Source organism: Podarcis liolepis (assembly GCF_965112155.1).
Source record: "Podarcis liolepis genome assembly, chromosome: 15".
Classification (NCBI taxonomy): domain Eukaryota; kingdom Metazoa; phylum Chordata; class Lepidosauria; order Squamata; family Lacertidae; genus Podarcis; species Podarcis liolepis.
In genome coordinates, this window is record NC_139566.1 from 17,377,528 (window position 1) to 17,396,821 (window position 19,294).

At 48.1% G+C, this 19,294-nt stretch overlaps 2 protein-coding genes across 4 annotated transcripts in view; both read right to left on the minus strand.

Annotated features, from left to right (window-relative positions):
* PIAS3 (protein inhibitor of activated STAT 3) overlaps positions 1–1,623 on the minus strand; it is a 37,287-nt gene extending 35,664 nt beyond the window's left edge. Inside the window, exon 1 of one of the 2 annotated variants that reach the window (XM_083478112.1) lies at positions 1,449–1,623. The gene's annotated coding sequence lies outside the window, so the exon portion shown is untranslated. The remainder of the gene's footprint in view (positions 1–1,448) is intronic. The other variant, XM_083478109.1, reaches the window with a different exon arrangement.
* A 4,857-nt stretch (positions 1,624–6,480) lies between these two features.
* Positions 6,481–19,294, minus strand: part of ANKRD35 (ankyrin repeat domain 35) — a 30,122-nt gene continuing 17,308 nt past the window's right edge. For both annotated transcript variants that reach the window (XM_083478095.1, XM_083478096.1), the window contains exons 9-14: positions 16,888–16,925; positions 13,510–15,870; positions 12,313–12,402; positions 11,185–11,250; positions 9,703–9,800; positions 6,481–8,139 (exon numbers count right to left, since the gene is read on the minus strand). In XM_083478095.1, coding sequence (XP_083334221.1) covers positions 9,738–9,800; positions 11,185–11,250; positions 12,313–12,402; positions 13,510–15,870; positions 16,888–16,925 — 2,618 coding nt within the window. In that variant the 3' untranslated portion in view covers positions 6,481–8,139; positions 9,703–9,737. The remainder of the gene's footprint in view (positions 8,140–9,702; positions 9,801–11,184; positions 11,251–12,312; positions 12,403–13,509; positions 15,871–16,887; positions 16,926–19,294) is intronic.

Below are 19,294 nucleotides of genomic sequence, written 5' to 3' on the forward strand. Positions count from 1 at the left end.
GGACTTCACACTCACTAACTGGAAGTTTCCTGCTTTTTTCAAGATCAAATGGGTACAAGTCACCTATTTGTACAAAATCAGGTCAGGAACAAGATGGGGAACGGGTTTACACTTCCCCTGCTCCCCACTCATGCCATTTTCTTCATTAAACCCAACCACAAGCTTCTACAGAGGGAAACTCAGCTATCATAAATGCATAGCAATTTCTTTTTTTATATATAAATGATTTTTATTAATTTTAACATATAAATTATAATACAAACCACAAAATTTCGCCACCTATACAATCTTTTTTTGGGGACTTCCATCAGCAACTCTGATAATCCACCATTTTAATCACTTCTTATGCATTTCTTAACTTCATATTGCCTTAAATTATCATAACTAATCATCCTCCCCTATATCCATTTTTGCAATAGTTCCAATAATTCTCCTCACAAAACTTCTTGCAAACCTACAAATGTGGTCTGATCATCACAATTACTTTTCAAATAGTCTGCATAGCATTTTCAAACAACCAATCCATTAACGGATTAATTGGATGAAAAGCAGGCAATTGAAATCTTCTGGATGGCCAATGGCCTTCCAGCACAATCCAATATTTGTGTTTACTGAAAGCAGATCCATTTAAAGCGTATCCAAGGCATGTTTACAGCACTGTGGTCCATGAACGCTGATGATGTGACACGGAGCTCATGGCAGAGTCGCGATTTGAACCCAGGACTGTTTGGTTTGTCGCTCACCGTGCTAGCCTGTATGATGTGTGCTGTGCGACATGGGAGAGGGCCTTCTCGGTGGCTGCCCCAGCTTTGGAACTCCCTCCCTAGAAAAGCCACAATAAGATCCAAAGCACTGTCGACTGCACATTTATTCAAAATCCAGTTAAACCTATTCAGTTCAACGAATTCAACAAAACTGACGACCGTGATCCAGTGATACCAAAGCCCAGTACAGTGGTACCTTGGGTTAAGTACTTAATTCGTTCTGGAGGTCCTTTCTTAACCTGAAACTGTCCTTAACCTGAAGCACCACTTTAGCTAATGGGGCCTCCTGCTACTGCCGCACCGCCGGAGCACGATTTCTGTTCTCATCCTGAAGCAAAATTCTTAATCCGAGGTACTATTTCTGGGTTAGCGGAGTCTGTAACCTGAAGCGTATGTAACCTGAAGCGTATGTAACCGGAGGTACCACTGTATTCATTTGCCTCCAGAGCCCCTTGCCTCTTAGCCCATACACCCCTGGTTAATCCCACTGCCCCCCACAGGGAAGTGCTACCACCCACTGATTTAGGGGGGGGGGTCAGGGCAGGAACTGGTGCTGATGGTACCTGCCAAGGTGCTAATGCCAGGCCTGACCTCAGACCACACACTATGGTTGCCAGTTTCTACGTGGAAGTGAGTTCCGTGTACGAAATCTTGGCAGAGTTTGTCCCTGTGACTTTCACTTACCAAGTTATTTTTTATAGAAGTGGTGTTTTCCCTGCCGGCTCAGGAGTCCCAGCTGTCTTCAGAGAAATCCAGAAACGTTGTGGTCTTCTCTGCAGTTCCTGCAAAGGAGCGCTATGATCAAGGCTTTCTCGGTTGTGTGTGTGTGTGTGTTTTTCCCCTTACTCTGCAGAAAAAGAAAGTATCAGACTCTCCCAAACAGTTCAAAACCACTCCTTCCCCGTCATCTGGGAGGTTTATCTTGGCAGTTGGAACCCGGAAACCCAAGTTAACAGACCCAGGCTGATTAAAAAAATTTCATCACAGTTAAAAATAACTTATTTCTTTCTTTTTTCTGCCAATGCTGTGCTGCCCCCTGTAGCTCAGCACTCCACAGCGCCAAGCAGAACTGAACCATCCTGCTCATTTATATGGCTCATATTTATCAGTGGTTTTCAAAGTGGTTCCCACCCCGGCTGAGGGTGGTGGGGTTACCCAGGAGGGGCGCTAAGAGGCAAGGGAGGTGGCAGGGGGGCCCTGGAGGTGTAAAGGACTCTCAGACTTTCAAAATCAATGTCTGGATCAAGTTCATCAAGCAATGTGCATGATTTGCATTTTCTAATACTCACTTATTGCATTCGCAATTTATTATTTAATGTGAAGTGTTTAGGCACAGAGCTGATACAAGCACAGAGTGAGTGTCTTAAGAATGTAGATCGGCAAGTGAGTTGCTCTGTAAAACAAGGGCTCTTGCCACTCACAGCAGTTGCAAAGCCCTCTCCGCAATTTCCTTGTCAGCCACAGTTCCTGGCATGGCTTGGAAGGACCCCAGTCGTGTAATTTTGCTCTGAAACCCTTTGAGGAATTGTGGAAAGCATCTGAGAGGGCCTCACGCTCTCGAAACCCTCCTTTGGAAGTTAAAAAACAACAAAAACCACTGGACAGCTCGTGTGATTAAAGGTAAGTAGCTGTCACAACATCCCACAAAGGTTTCGGATGAAGACTTTGGAGGAATGCAAGCTTGCCCCCAAACCAGCCTGAGAACGTGTTTTTTTTTTGGGGGGGGGGGAGAAGAAAGAATATTCAATGCAGCACATTTTTTGAGTGCATAAATGCCCAGTTTGCGCGTTCAGCAATAACAGGAAAAGCCAGATGGACAAAACCCACCTGAAGTGTGAGTGGAAGGGGAAACGTCGAGATGTTGGCTGAAAGTAATATTAGTTATTGTGATTATTCACCAACAGGACCCAGGGTGGGTCATAGCAATTTTAAATTCAAAATTCAGAACAGTTAAAACAGATTGCAGTTGCAGGAACAGGGTGGGCTCTGAAAACAAACATCTCCAACATCAAAGGTCACAGTAAAGAGGTGTCTCTTCAGCATTTGCTAAAAGCTGTATAGTGAAGTAGCCAGGTGCAACTCCATGGAGATGGACTTCCACAACTTTGGAGCCACCACAGAGAAGACAGCGTCCTGGGCCCCATATTTCTGAGGGTGGTGGAACAACCAAGTGGGCCCCCTCTGCCAGTCTCAGAGGGTCTGTAGGGAAGGAAGTGGTCTTTGGGGTATTTGGAGCTCAAGTCTTTTAGGGCTTTAAGCACCAATGTGAGCTTGAATTGGGTCCAGAAATGAACTGGGAACCAGTGAAGCTATTTTAAAAGTATGAGTTTCTTAATGGAACCCCATCCAATCATCTGGCCACTGCATTTTGGACCATTTCAAGTTTCCAAGTTGTTTTCAGGGCATAGCTGTTAACGTTTCCCTTTTTTAAAGGTAAATTCCCTTATTCCGAATAGGATTCCTCGCAAGAAAAGGGAAAAGTTTACAGCTATGCTTCAGGGGCAGCCCTACGCAGAGCATGTTGCAATAATCCTCTCTGGAAGTTTTCAGAGCATGAAGTACACATGTACTTTCAATCAAGCTTTATCTTTACCATCATCTCATGAAGACACACCCAGCTTTTGCAAAGCAAAGTGCTCACTCACCTTATCTGCCCCGGGTAGTAAGTACATAAGGACAGAAGAAGAGGTTGCTGGATCAGGCCAATGTCCCAGCATCCTGTTCTCACAGTGCCCAACCAGTGAGATGCCTGTGGGGAACCTGCAAACAGGACCTGAGCAAAAGAGCTCGCTCCTCGCCTGTGGTCTCCAGCAACTGGTCTTGAGAAGCTTTTACAGTGGTACCTCGGGTTACATACATAACCCAGAAATATTACCTCAGGTTAAGAACTTTGCTTGAGGATGAGAACAGAAATCGTGCTCCGGCAGCACGGCAGCAGCAGGAGGCCCCATTAGCTAAAGTGGTGCTTCAGGTTAAGAACAGTTTCAGGTTAAGAACGGACCTCCAGAACGAATTAAGTACTTAACCTGAGGTACCACTGTACTGCTTCTGACTATGGAATCAGAGCTAGTAGCCATCAATAGCCCTCTCTTCTGTGAATCTCTTTAATCCTCTTTTAAAGTTGGTGGCCACCCCTGTTTCCTGTGGCAGGGAGTTCCATAGCTTAACTTTGTTCTGCATAGAGAAAAGCTGTGGTCTGTCCTGGATCTTCCAGCATAGTGGGCCATAAGCATCTCCTTTCACTACCCCTTCTCTCCAGTCTCTGGTGAAACGGCCACAGTCAGGGGAACAGCTTTGTGTTAGTTCCTCCCAAAGGCATTTTTAAAAAATGGACTATAATTACTCTGTGCGCCATTTCCAGCGTCCCTTTCAAGGAAACCAAGCAAACAAGGAAGTTGGCAAGGCTTTCCACCAACCGTGTCAGTTTCATCAGACAAATTCAGAACGGATAAAAGCAGAAGGCAGATCAATTCAGTACATGCATATCTAATAATTTCATTTGCGACTTGTTCTGTTGATGGGTGGGGATGGGGGGGGCGAGAGCAATGTCGGGGGTGGAATCCCCACTCCAGGGCAAATGGAAACTTTGCTCACATCTTTGGCAGACATTGTCTACACCCTGGAGGCAGCGAAGCTTCCAGTTGCTGAAAACCACCGAAGAGGAGAAGGCTCTTGTGGATTTCCCATTGGGGCATTTGGGTGGCTACTATGAGAACAGGAGGCTGGGCTAGATGGGCCAGTGGCCTGATCCAGCAACCTCTTCTTAAGCTCCTCCTTAAGGCAGAGCTGGCCTGCCCCTAAGGTGATATGGAGTGCCGGCCTCAGGTGGCAGAACTGCCCCTGCCCCACCGCCACTTGCATAGCTGTCAAGCGTCCCTTATTTGGCGGGACAGTCCCTTATCCCAGAGCCATGCCCCGCTGCTGTCCCTTATTGATGATGTCCCTTAAATAAGCTACTGAAGGTAATGGGGCCCTTTCTATGTCCAGCTGTGCTTTATCAACAACAAACTGTTGCTGTTTTTTGTGTGTTGAATATATGCTATATGGTAATTAATGGACCTAATAGGTATCTAAAGCAATTTGCACGCAACAAAATATGTATTTTATCAAAGTAATTGTTGATCCCTTATTTTGGCTGTTGATCCCTTATTTTCGAGGGTGCTGGTCCCTTATTTTCAAATCTGTAAGTTGACAGCTATGCACTTCTGCCGCCAAGGTGGGGTTCTGGTGTGCAGTTTTGCTGTTCATCTTCTTCATCCCAGGCAGAGGAGTCGCTTGGCAATGCTTTGAGGAGGGACCTGGCTGCTGTTGAGTTTGGTGAGAGCTGGGGCCTGGGGGCAACAGAAGTGGTGGTAATGCAATGGGTGGTAGAAGACCGTGGCAGCCCCCATTTTGTCTCAGGTGGCAAAATGAGACGGGCCACCCCTGTCTTAAGGATTAGGGACTTTGAGCCAGGGAGGATGCAGCAATTCTGTATTCCGTACACAGCACCCACCAGGTTCCCATTCCTTAAAAAAAAGTGCTTTATTATTTTTTTTGCCGTGAAATTCTGGGAAGGTCATCAGCTTGAAAACTGGGCTATTTCTCTCTGTTCCCTAACCGGGTTGGCAACCAACTCTCCCATTCGCTCCACCCTTTCTCTATGGAAACAGGTTTTTTGTCCCTGGCTTCCCATTGCATTGTGGGCCGATGCAGAAGGTTGGCTGCTCTTGCTTAGTTAGCTTGGGAGGGGGAGGGGGACCCCTCGAAACACAGGGGGTCCATTGGGGGAACAGAAATGCAGAAAAAGGGGAGAGGTAGAAAGGAAAGGGTGGACCTGAAAGTGGTTCACTTTGCTAGACTCCCTTCTTAAAAACGGGATATGCCATTTGAGGGAATTTGCAAAACGAGAGACCGTTTCCTGAGGCCCCCAGTCCCCCCTTAATTTTTGCCGTACCAGAATGAAGCACACGTAGAGACACTCTGCTGGACGGTTGCCATATTTATCATACAGCATGAAAAGGAATTTTGTGCCGGAATTAAGCTACAACCAGCATGCATATTGTCACAGGGAGAACTTCACTGCCACAAGATGTGGTGCCTATCGCTGACAGTTTGCCACAATAGTTATAAGGACCCTCCATGGCCAGGAACAGTGTACCTTTCAATGTACCACTGTTGCTGCTAGGGAGCCACAGTGTGCGGCGAGGCTGTTGTCTTCATGTCCTGCTTGTGGACATCTAATTGGCTCCTGCTGAAGCATCTGATTGGGCCCTCTTGGAAAGAGGATGCTGTGCTGGATGAGCACCCACCTTGGTCTGACCAGCAGCCAGGCTTTTGGGGCTCATTCACATTTTCACTTGAACCATATTTTGATGGTGTCATATCCTGAGTCATTCTCCCAGGTATGAAAGCATTTTTTCGTTCCTCTGCGATTGCACCTTGCGAAAATTCAAGCCCACCCGCTGAACTGAAGCTCGGTTAAGCAGATCTTCAGGATTTCTACGCAACTGATAAGATCCGATTCAGCCCCAAAGATTGTGTTTTTGCAAAGCCAAGCCACGGGACAAGGAGAAAAGCTCTCACTCGGTGGGAGCAGTGATGGGATTAACTGGCACACAATATGATCAAAATATGAGTGAAGCAAAATTATGGACAAGCCCTTTGACGTGCTCAGAGAGGGTGACCCATGGGATAGACGTGTGGGGAGGAGGGAAGAGACAACAGACTGAAGGCATTTCTGCCAGGCACACATAATTTATTTGAGCTCTTTCCGCAGGACTCAATGCAACCTGCATTTTTCTTTCAAAGAAACAAAACTAAACTCAAGCATGCATGCTTTCTCACACAGTTGTTAAATACACAGCAGCACAGATCTTTTTTAAGATGAAGCAGCAGCAACCACCCCTCTCTAGGTGATCCAAACGAGATTAAACAAATAATCCTTGGCAGGGGTCAGAGTGCATGGCCTTGGGGTACCTGCCAACGTTTTATGATTCCAAGAGCTGAAGGATGCAACTTGTGCAAACTGTCACAGCCGTGATCCTCGCAGAAGGGCTCAGCCGTTAACCTAAAAGCCACCCTCCCTTCAGAGGAGGGGAAAGCAGCTGCCCCAGACAGTGGATGTGAGGCACTACTATGGATGGCAGAGGGGGAGATGGGCAGATCAGAGGCACGTGGGACCCAGTCCGCAATGGGGCATCCTCTTGCGTAAGCCTTGCTGAAATGAGCAGGAGTAGTACAAGAGCATTACTCCCGTTCATTACAGCAGACAGTTCTGGATCACCCAATAGGCAGACTAAGCTCATGGAGGAGAGGGTGATGGATGGCTCCTAGCTACAATGGTCCAAGGGCCAGAGGCAGCAATGCTTCTGAATACCAATTACTGGAAAGCCCAAGAGGGGAGAGATGCTCTTGTGCTCAAATCCAGCTTACAGGCTTCCCACAGGGAATCTGGTGCCGGCCACTGTGAGAACAGGATGCTGGACTAGGCCAGCTAAAGGCTCCCTCTCATGTTCACTCTGCCAGAGACTCCAGGCACAGGTTACCCTGCCTAGCACAGGTTACAGTGCCGGACTACTAGGACCTGAGTTCAAATCCACACTCTGGGTGACCTTAACCTCCACTCTACACTTGTCTTCCCCAATTTCTCTGCTCTCTTTTTGTTTCTTATCCCTACCTAGAGTCAGGGGATGTCCTACTAATATTGATCGATTTTTTAAAATAAAAAATAACATCTTCTTTTTATGGTTTATAGCATGGTTTTTATTTTAAATAATATGTGGGAGAGGGCACCATGCTCTGTTCATTACTTGCAGCCTCTAAAGGTCTTAATCTGGCCATGCATGTTGGGTCTTGACCCCAGGGAGGGAAAACCCCACTGCCAACTGTGTGGCTGCAGGGGGAATCTCGCTATCTCTGACATCAAAATGCCTTGGGGCTAAGACCCATCGCCCTGGAATAAGCCAGTTTCAAGATGGGGATATTGATTCACTTCCCTTATAGTCTCTCTTTTACCCCCATTGCTCACTCTCCTTTCTGCTCACCAGCCCAGCCCATATTCCCCATTCTACAATAATAATTTAAAAAGAAAAGTGTCAGGGGGGTGGGGGGAGACAGAAGAAGATATAATACTATTTTACAAAAAAAATATCCCAGTACAGCACATGGGTGGGCATCACGGTATGGAATCTTTGCTCCCTGCCGCATAGATTTGCCACTTGGACGACTCCGGAAATCAAAGCTGACCTCTGGGAAGAGGTGTGTGTGTGTGTGTGTGTGTGTGTGTGTGTGTGTGTGTGTGTGGATGGGTGTCTTGATGCTAGAAAGGTGCAGGAACCACAGGCCAGGATTCTTCTTGCCCTCCTGGTATTTGCCTCTGCCATGGAACGGAAACCTGGAATGAGAAAATGATTCGAACACTGTGTAGAACCAAACATTGAAAATGTTACAGAACGCCCGAAAACGCCATCTTGGTAGTCACGATAACCCCAGGGCTAATTGTTCGTTGCTGCAAGAATGAGCTCACATGTGTTAATCTGCTTTGAAGCCTTCATTTGGGTTCAGTTAGTTGGGAGAGGAGAGGCTTCTTATGAGCTGCCTGCCAGCTATTCCCTTATCTGAGAGATGGATGAGAGAGTTGGAAAGGGGCCTCTGAGTTTGCTTGCTGTGTAAAGGCAAAGGCAAAGGTACCCCTGACCATTAGGTCCAGTCGTGGCCGACTCTGGGGTTGCGGCGCTCATCTCGCTTTAGTGGCCGAGGGAGCTGGTGTACAGCTTCCGGGCCATGTGGCCAGCATGACTAAGCCGCTTCTGACGAACCAGAGCAGCGCATGGAAACGCCGTTTACCTTCCTGCCGGAGTGGTGCCTATTTATCTACTTGTACTCCGTGCTTTCGAACTGCTAGGTTGGCAGGAGCAGGGACCGAGCCACAGGAGCTCACCCCGTTGCGGAGATTCGAACCGCCGACCTTCTGATCAGCAAGCCCAAGAGGCTCAGTGGTTTAGACCACAACGCCACCCGCTTGGTGTGTAAGTAATGCTTAACATATTGATGATTGGCAGACAAGTCATGACGACATCTCACTGCTGCGGTGTCCAACACGTGTCTGTAACAGCAGCGAGGCTTTGCAGGTTGTGTTGTTAAGATGACAACTTTCTTTAATAAAGGGCGCTTTTGACGTCCTTTGGTATCCCTGCACCAAGCCACTTTGGGCCCGTGGATCAGCACAATCGGCATAGGATCCATGAGCTTTGCAGCAGAGGTGTCTCGCCTCTTGGGGGCAGCACTTGCTTGCAGGTCCTGATCTTCATTTTGGAATCGATACCTAACCCAATGCAACAAGAAATCTGCTTGACTGCATGGGAAGGAAATGAACTTTAGATGGGCTCAGAAAGTATTCTGAGTGCTCTGAGCATGTTCTTTGGGTGTGCAAAATAGCTTTCTCCCTCTCTCACTTTTTGACTAGGTATGGGATCTTTGATGGTTGGTGGCTGCTACAAGCCATCAGAATATTACTATTACAGTGGAACCTCAAGTTACAAACACCTCAGGTTACAAACGCTTCAGGTTACAAACTCTGCTAACCTGGAAGAGTTACCTCGAGTTGAGAACTTTGCCCCAGGATGAGAATGGAAATCGTGTGCCAGCGGCGCAGTGGCAGCAAGAGCATAGCTGTCAACTTTTCCCTTTTCTTGCGAGGAATCCTATTTGGAATAAGGGAATTTCCCTTTAAAAAAAGGAAACGTTGACAGCTACGAGCAAGAGGCCCCATTAGCGAAAGCACGCCTCTAGATAAGAACAGTTTCAGGTTAAGAACGGACCTCTGGGACGAATTAAGTTCTTAACCCGAGGTACCACTGTACTATTATTACTGTTGTTATTATTTTTTTAAATTTGTATTGAATCCAAAGGTCACAGAGCAGTTCACAACCAAAAAAATACATAACAACAATCTCACATGAAGGGAAAGTGGGAGGCCTGGAAATTTGCCAGTCAACCGTCGTTTGTCCTCAGGATCCGCAGCAGCATTGCATGGACTTCCTCATCCATGAAACCCTGAATTGGAGAAACACCACACATCAGACCCTGGGAAAATTCACCAGCATCGTAGCTGAGATTTCTTCCAATAGTCACTTTCCTGCATTTATTTTATTGAATTTTTAGTCCATTCCCCCCCCCCGGAGCTCCAGGTGGCACACTTGCCCCCCCCTATTTTATCCTCACAACAACCCTGTGAGGTAGGTTAAGCTGAGGAGCAGTGACCGAGCTCAAGGTTACCAAGTAAGCCTCTCTGTCAAATGGGAATTTGAACCCTGGTCTCTCAAGTCCTAATAGTCTGCCACTCTAACCACTATACCACACTATATGCCGTTTTGCCTAATGGAGACATGGCAAAGTGCCTTTTGGTATGTTATTATCTTTTTTTATAACAGTTTATTTTCAAAAAGCAAAATTCAAAAATAAAATATAAAAACAGTATAAAAACAAAACAAAATGAATCAATTATAACAATTCATATCATAAATCTTAACTCAACTGACTTCCCTCCACTCCCCCTCTTGGTTCCATTGTATTAACTTATTCATGCACGTTCCTAGAGCCTTATATTCATAATAATCCAATCTTAAAACCTTATTCATCTTAATGCAAGTGACATTTGGAAGTTCTACTAATGTACAAATCTATAGATTTATTGGCATGTTATTTTCGCTAAAACATGTGGCCTTATACACACACACACACACACACACACACACACACACCATACATGCAATGTTTGCAACATATCTATTGACTGGGAAACTGCACCAAAAAATCTAGAGAAATATGAATTTTGAAGGATAGCAGAACAATACTCATGTATTGTTCCAGAACTGTCAATTAGGTACCTTAGCCCTTCATTGTGGACTTCTCTTCTATCTCTACTGCTGGCAAGAGATCATGTGACTGGATGCTCCTCCCCATATTACAAAAACAAGCACATCCCCACACAAAGAGAAAGCTAGACATCACGGAGGGGCATTTCTAGCCTAGTTTTCTTTTCCTGACATGCCAGAGTTCTATATGCCTTTTTCAATAATAAAAAATAATCCCCATCTGGGAGTTTTTGAAACATGCAGTCCAGATCTGCTGAGAGAGGGGGTTCAGTATAGAAAGGTCTGCTGTGTGCATAGATCAGCCCTTGTTCTTCTGACTGTATGGTATGCAGCAGCCTTCTCCAACCTGGTGCCCCCAGCATGGCTGGGTCGGGTGGAAGTTGGACTCCAAAACAGCTGGAGGGTTGGCATGGGAAGCAGAGGTTTACTATTCCCACTGGAACACCATCCCCTGTCCCCCCAAAGTTATTAAGTTTCCAGGGGTCCACCTCTTGATCCCAGACTCTGGGAAGGACTATCTCCTCCACTCAAGGCTTAGGGACAAGCACCTCTTAAATGCTTACTTGGGCTGCGTTGAGCAGATGCGTTCTGTAGATGGCCACAATCTCTTGGTGGTTCTTCTGGACAACCTGAAATACAAGTGAATAAGCCAGTGAAATGAAGTCCACAGACATTCTCCTGGCAGAAAAACGGTGGGGGACTTCAGGTGCAGGTTGCACAACAGCCTAACCTACCTGACAGGGTTGTCGTGGGGATTAAATGAGGGGGAAACCATGTATGCCACCCAGAGCTACTTTGGGAGAACGGTGAACTATAAAAGTAATAAATCAATAACAACAGGGGACACGGGATGGGAGCAAGAAAGGAGGAGGAAGAAAAGTAGTGGTTTAAAACAATGGGAGAGGTCTGAATAGATTGGGAAGGGAAGAACATGGAGGGGCTGCGGCTAGGTTTTTTTTTAATTTTATTTTAAGGAAGTCTTAACAAGGAGAAATAGTGGAGGTGGGTAGAACACAGCAAAACCTTTACGGTAACTCCCTTTTTGCTGTACTCAATCCTCGTTTAAACCACCAGTATTCCTCTCAGTGTAACCTCCGGTTTGCTCTGCTCAAACCTTTGCCATTACAGTGGTACCTCTGGTTAAGTACTTAATTCGTTCTGGAGGTCCGTTCTTAACCTGAAACTGTTCTTAACCTGAAGCACCATTTTAGCTAATGGGGCCTCCTGCTGCCACTGCGCCACCGCTGCACGATTTCTGTTCTCATCCTGAAGCAAAGTTCTTAACCCGAGGTAATATTTCTGGGTTAGCGGAGTCTGTAACCTGAAGCGTATGTAACCTGAAGTGTATGTATCCCAAGGTACCACTGTATTTAAAACTACCATTTCCCCCCTCTCAGTGTGTCTCCATCTCTGTTCAACTCACACCTGAACCTTGGTCTCTCCTAGTCCTCATGTAATCCCCACAACAATCATGTGAGGTAGGTTAGGCTGAGAGGTGATGTCCAGCTCAAGGTCACCCAGTGAGCTTCATACCTGAGTGGGGATTCAAACCCTGGTCTCCCAGGTCCTAGTCCAACACTACTCCAGTGCATTATAGGTAGATAGATAGATAGATAGATAGATAGATAGATAGATAGTAAGCAGTCTCTATAAACTGAAATAATTTGGGGGGGACGACCCCCAAGGCTCACTTCATTTTGCAGCTGGAGTCGGGCACGTTCGCTGTGCAGATTAAGAACTTCGCTTGAAAGCTTCTCCGTTTCCTTCAGCAACTTCCTGATCTGAGGGGATATGACAAAACAGGTGACATCCAAGTCAAATCTATTGCAGGGAATCCCTGAGCAGACTCCTCAGTCTTAAATCTTCCCATCTATAAAGTAAAGGTAAAGGGACCCCTGACCATTAGGTGCAGTTGTGGCCGACTCTGGGGTTGTGGCGCTCATCTCGCTTTACTGGCCGAGGGAGCCGGCGTACAGCTTCCGGGTCATGTGGCCAGCATGACTAAGCCACTTCTGGCGAACCAGAGCAGCGCACGGAAACGCCGTTTACCTTCCCGCCAGAGCGGTACCTATTTATCTACTTTCACTTTGACGTGCTTTCGAACTGCTAGGTGGGCAGGAGCTGGGACCGAGCAATGGGAGCTCACCCCGTCATGGAGATTCGAACTGCCAACCTTCTGATCGGCAAGTCCTAGGCTCTGTGGTTTAACCCACAGCGCCACCCGTGTCCCTATCTTCCCATCTATAGGATGTAAGGTGGGTTGGACTAGATGACCCTTGGATCCCTTCCAACTCTATAGTTCTATGATTCTATGACCTTACCAACAGGGTCACTGGTGCAGACTGGTCAAAGTAAATGGTATATTTCTAATAATGCTAACAATAATATTTGTTCCCTGTTCCCCCAAGATGGCCCTTGCAATTCAGACAGGCCCAGTGATGCCAGGGGTTCCAGTGAAGTTATTGCACAGATCTTTTCTAATCCCCCTCTTGCTCCTTTGATCTTGACAAATTTACTGGTTCCGCTAAAAATATGACAAATTCTCACATATTACATTCATTCTTAAAAGCATAAAAACTCAGCTGTTATTGGGCACCTCATACCCTTGAACTGGGCTAGCCAGTCATTATAGGAACAGCTGTTTCAGAATCTGGGCTTTGATATATTTTTGTGACATAATCTTATTTACGTATCTCCATAAATAAACAAGAACTGGTGGCTGAGATTGGATTTCTCCCCTCTTCCCTCCCTGTCCCTTCCCCTTGCATGTCGTGGGCAGAGACTGCCTTCCTTTAACTGATTCTACATTAGCCAGGTTGGACACAAATAATAAAGGCGTAAGGCCGAAAGGGGTGAGCCGCCCCAGCCCTCAAAATTTCCCCTCCTACCTTCCCTTCTCTGTCCTGGCAGGTCCTGGCCATCTCTTCCATCTTCCTATTCATCTTCTCCATCGCGCTTTCCATCATCTGGGACTTCCCTCTCAGCTCCTCCACCTCCTCCTCATGCTCAACAGCCTCAGCGATGAGCTCCTCGTTCTTCTGCCTTTCGGAAGCAAGGTCTTCCTTGAGGCGGGAGCACTCCCCACTCGCTTCCTCGTATTTCTCCCGAAGGGCGGCCAGCTCCTCTCCCAGGGCTTGTGCTCTGACAGACAGCATGCCACGGACTTTCTCATGCTTCCTGAGGGCCTCCTCTTCCTCCTGGCGCAGTTCGGCCATCTTGGTGACGAGGCAATCGAGCACCTCCTTCAGCCGGGCGGCCTCCTTGCCTTTTCCTCCCAGGGAGACCTGGACGGCTTCTAACACCCCTTTCAGCTCTTGTAGGCCTTCCTCCAGCTCGCTCATCCGCTGCCTGACCTTCAGGTTGTCTCCAATGGCATCTGAGGCCTCGGAGGAGCCTTCCCGCCAGGCCTTGTCCTCCGCCATGGACGAGTCAAGGCCGTTGTGGTTGGCAAGGAGGCTACGGTCCACCTCAAGGGCGTGGCTCTCCTCCTCCATCTCGGACACCAGCTGCAAGGCCTCGTTCTGCTTCTTCACCACGTTGTCCAGCTTCCAGTGCAGCTCCTTCAAGATGCAGCTGTCGAGAGTCTCTGGCCTCAAGTGGCCAGCCTCTTTGGACATTTCCCTCAGGAAGGTGTCCCTCACGGATACCATCTCCTTCCTCTGGGCCTCCAGCCTCAGGCGCAGCTTCCTCGATTCCTCGCTCTCGGCCGAGAGCTGCTGGTTCAGAGAGTCCACCGTCTGCTTCAGCTCTTCCACCAAGCTCCCTGGTGCCTCTACCTCGGCGGGTCCATCTTTCGGAGAACACAAACTCCTCAGCTGCTCCTGCAGCTTCTCCCTCTCCCTGCTCAGCTCTGCCAGCTCCTTCACGAGGCTGCCATTGTTCTGCTTGAGGTCCCACACCTCCTTCTCCAGGTCGGAGCTCTTCCGGCAGGGGCGGGCCTTGTTTTCTGCCACCTCAGGCTTCGGCCTGAGCTTGACCTGCCCGGAAGAGCCCTCAGGGAGCTGGCTCTTGCCTTTCTCAGCTTTTCCCAGTTCCTCAGGGGCTTTGGCATCACCCGCGGGCAGCTTCTCCTCATCCTCCATGATACCATTCTCTTCTTCTCTGTGATACCCATTCCTGTTGACCACAACTCTCGACCCAGAGGCCAAGATGGCTTCCCGGAGAGGCCTGGCTTTCTCCAGGAGAGCAAAGTTCACTTGCTCCAACTTAGCCAGGGCTCCTTCCAGACCCACCACAATCTTCTTCCAGGCGGACACACTCCTCTTGACCGCCCCCGATGGCACCGCTTGGTACTGCAGCTTGCTTCTGAGGGCCTCTTCTGCCTCCCACTTCAGGGCCTCGTTCTCAAAAGCCACCTCAGCGTTCTCCCTCTGCACTCTGGCATATTCTTCCTCCATCTCTGTGAGGAACTGGGACATCTTCTCCCCAGCGGGGAGCCCACCCTCTTGCTTCCCCACCTTCTCACACTCTCCCAGGTGCTTCGCCAGCAGCCCGCGCAACTGCTGGTTCTCACCCTCCAGCTCCAGCGTACGGGCCTCCATCTCCTTCAGCGTCCCGCTCTGGGCCTTCTTCTTTCCCTCGTAGACGCTGATCACGGCCCTCATGTTCTCCATGTGTCCCTCCATCTCCTGCACCCTCCTCGCGGCACTCTCTTTTTCCTCGAGGGCTGCCGCAACTTCGTCCCGGAGGCGCTTCAGCTCCTCGTCACGGCGTTTCCCTTCTTCGGCCTCCTCCTCGCCAGGCCACAGGACTTTCTCCTCCTGGGCTACAGGGGCCTTTGGCTCCTCTTTTCCTGCTTCTTGCACGGCTGCCATTTTGGCTTGCTCTTTCTGAAGCTTCTCCTCCTCCTCCTGCTGCTGCTTCCTCCTCTTCTTCAGCTCTTGTACTTGGGCGGCCAAGAGGTTGAGGTAATAATCCTCTTCCGTGGCATCACGGCTGTAGCGTTGGCTCAGCTCCTCACAGCCCTGGCTCCCTCCGCCCCCCTCAGGAAGGAGCTGGTTGATCTCCTGCACCTGGTCCCAGACCCTCTCCTTTGTCACTTTGCACCCTTCCAGGAGGGTGTCGCATTCTTTCCTTTTCTGGTCCAACTGCAGTTCCAGCTGAATTACTTTCATCTTCTCGTCTCGGTACCTGCTCCTCCACTCCTTCAACTCAGGATCCTCCTCTTCTTCATCATCGCTTTGGTCCCCGACTTCGCTCTGGAGGTTCAGGCTACTCACATCAGTTTCTCTCCCGCTCTCAGATGGAACCTGGAAGCACAACCCAAACCAATGCATGAGCTAACGGAGAGGCAGAAGGTTTTGACCCATCTGCAACAGGTACACATGGCTGCAAGGAAGGGGGTGTTGGTTTCAGTACCATGGATAGCTCCTTCCTCAGAGATGTGCCCCCAGGAAGAAGCTGGCTGTTGTACTGAAATCACCAGCCAGTGGTCAGTGAGGCCAAAGACACAACTGAGCAGATAAATTAAGGTAAATTTTACCTTTGTACAGTTGACTAGTTTGTATTCTCCATCCAGACAACCAAGAGGCATTCATAGAATCATACAATTGTAGAGCTGGAAGGAACCCTGAGGGACATCTAGTTCAATGCCATGTAATGCAGGAATGTCAACTAAAGCATCCATGACAGATGGCCATTAATAATAATAATAATAATAATAATAATAATAATAATAATATCAACTGGCCTTTCACTCTAAACTCCTAGGGTGGGTTCCAGCAATTAAACACAATATTAAAAACAGTTTAAAACAACTGCAGGAAAAAATGTGGGTTCAAAAAATATACATTTCAAGTGTCAAAGGCCAGGGTAAAGTATTAAGTATTTGATAAAAGCTGTATAATGAAAGTGCCAGGCACACCTCGGGGCGGGGGGAGTTTTACAACTTAGGGGCCATCACAGAGGAGGCCCTCTCCCAGGCTGCCACTACCCCAAGCTTTTGAGGGTGGTAGAACAACCAAGACAGCTCCCTCTGTCAGTCTTAAGACCTGATAGGTTCTGCAGGAGAAGAGGCTCTTTTTCAGGTATTTGGGACCTGTGTCATTTAGGTCTTTAAACACTAACGTAACCACCTTGAACAGGGCTTGGAATTAAACTGGCAACCAGATTTTTAAAACAGGGGTTATAGGAGATCTAAATAGAGCGCTGGCCAATAATGCGACTGCAGTGTTTTGGGCCATTTGAAGTTTCCAAGACATCTTCAAGGGCAGCTCCAGTAGTTTCCAGGGAAAAGTTTATTAAACAAATAAGCACCCCCTTCTTACCTGTGAACCAGTCTCTGATGAATAATCGCATCCTAGTTCTGTGGAAGTTGAGAAAAAAAGGATTTGAGCGGAATGATATTCTGGAAGCGCATATCCCCAAAGCACTTTGTTTGCCTACCTCTGCCCTGAATTCCTTCTATCCAGGTCACAAGATAGGACTCAGATACTGGTAAGCAACAAGAAAGCGGAATGAGTAAAAAAGGTTATTGCTCTTAGACAGTTAACCACATTACAACTAATGCTTCTGGTTGTGTGAGTTGGACCACCTTGATCATTGTGAATGAGTGGTCAAGGTCAGGGTTGGGGAACTTCTTTGACCCCAAGGGCCACATTCTCTTCTGAGCAGCCTTCTGAGGGCCACATGCCAGAATTGGCTGAATAATGAATGTGCCTTTTACCTTTGTACAGTAGGTTGGTTTGTACACCCCCACCCTCTATCCTCCATCCAGTTAAGTAAGATACGGTACGTTTTACTAGAATTTAACAATAAATTCCTGCCAGACAGAAATGCAGTCTGAAGCAAGGCCGCTGAGGGATGCAGAGTCCTATAGGTCAGATAGAGAGGCCTAGATGCGCCCCCTGCTTTGAGCCTTAGGCAGTGGTGTAGCGTGGGGGGTGCAGGGGGGGCCGGCCGCACCGGGCGCAACATCTGGGGGTTAGGGTTAGGGGGCACAAATCCACAGGTTAGGGGGCGCAAATCCACGGGTTAGGGGGCGCAAATTACTTGCCTTGCCCCGGGCGCTGACAACCCACGCTACGCCACTGGCCTTAGGGGCCCCACCCCTTCTGTGATCACACAAAGCCATTTGGGGTGAAGGGCCTTTTGTGGAGAGCGTGGTGCTAGAAATGTGGTTTTGCTATAATTGTGTACAGCTGAAAACACTGGCAGCCTTACGATAAATTCAATAGTGTAAACAAGTTTTGATGGATGCAATAATGGAATACTGAATGGTATAGTTTTTGTAAAACAGAGAAGAAGGGAAGTCATTGATATCTTAAGGATGTATAATGAGTATTTTAAATTGTAAAACAGAAAACTTAATAAAACTGTATACAAGATAAAAAAGAAAAAAGAAATATGGTTTTGCTGACTACAGTGAGCGCCTGTTTTCCTCCACTTACGCTCTACTCGTCATTTTGCAAACAAAATAGATATTGGTGCTTCCTCACCCATAGAAAACAGGATTAGCGCACCTGATCCCACTTGCAAATGAACATTCCAGGGCTCGCTCTAAGCTCCTGGTTGTTCCTTTGTGGCCACACCCATACCTGCCACACACCTGACATCACACGGGACATCAGGTGTGGGGCACGTGGGTGTGGTTTGTGGTAAATGACCTCACAAGTCAAACTGAGACCCTTGCCGGACTGAACTGACCTGAATCTCCCTAGCTGTACCCTAAGGAACCCTTGCTACCCCCCAAGAATAGTGGAAGAAGCTGTCCTGTCACCCGTGTTGAATTAAGATCCAACCACTTGTCTGATGGGCTTCAGTACATAACAAGAGACGCCATATTGTCCACTGGTTAAGAAGCAACATGTTTTGGACCAGCCTTGGAACACCCTGGGGAGAGGCCCAGGAGCTTGGGAGGTGTAAATCCGGACGCTGGGCAGGGGGCGATTGGGTTGTCCAGAGAAGGTCCTGCCTCAGTGTCTTTGGATGCCCCGAATGTGTTGGCAGACCCTCCTGATGTGATTCTGACTCCATGTCCCACCAGGAAAGCTCTTGTGTCCGAGGCCACATCAGATAGATAGGTGGCGATAGAACATGGCGACAGTTGTACCCGTGCAAGGAGATCTAGTCTCCTTCCAGGAGTGCCCGCTTTCTTGCCCAATCACTTGCCTAGGGATGACCTCCCTAGGCAAATGACTGTACCTGCTCCGCTGTTCAGAAAGGGTACTCGGGGTGGAGTGCATATCAAGCATTGGGCGAATGTCTTAGTTTGCACTTAGCCATATGCCTTAGAACTCTGCTCTGAACTTTGCCACCAGCATGGTGTGGTGGTTAGAGACTAGGACTTGGGAGACCAAATTCCCACTCGGCCACGAAGCTCACTGGGTGACCTCAGGCCAGTTGCTGCCTCTCAGCCTGACCTACCTGACAGGGTTGTTGTGGGAATTAAATAAGGCCTAAGGCCCAGGACAGACCAGGGTTCAAGTCATCCCCCCCCAACTTGGCCATGAAGCTTGCTGGGCGACATTTGGGGTCAGTCATTGTCCCTCAGTCTAACCTACCTTGCAGGGTTGTTGTGTGGATTAAATGAGGATGGGGAGAACAATCTAAATAACTAGAACCTACACCATCTATCTTGGGATGCGGGTGGCGCTGTGGGTTAAACCACAGAGCCTAGGACTTGCCGATCAGAAGGTCGGTGGTTCGAATCCCCACAACGGGGTGAGCTCCCAT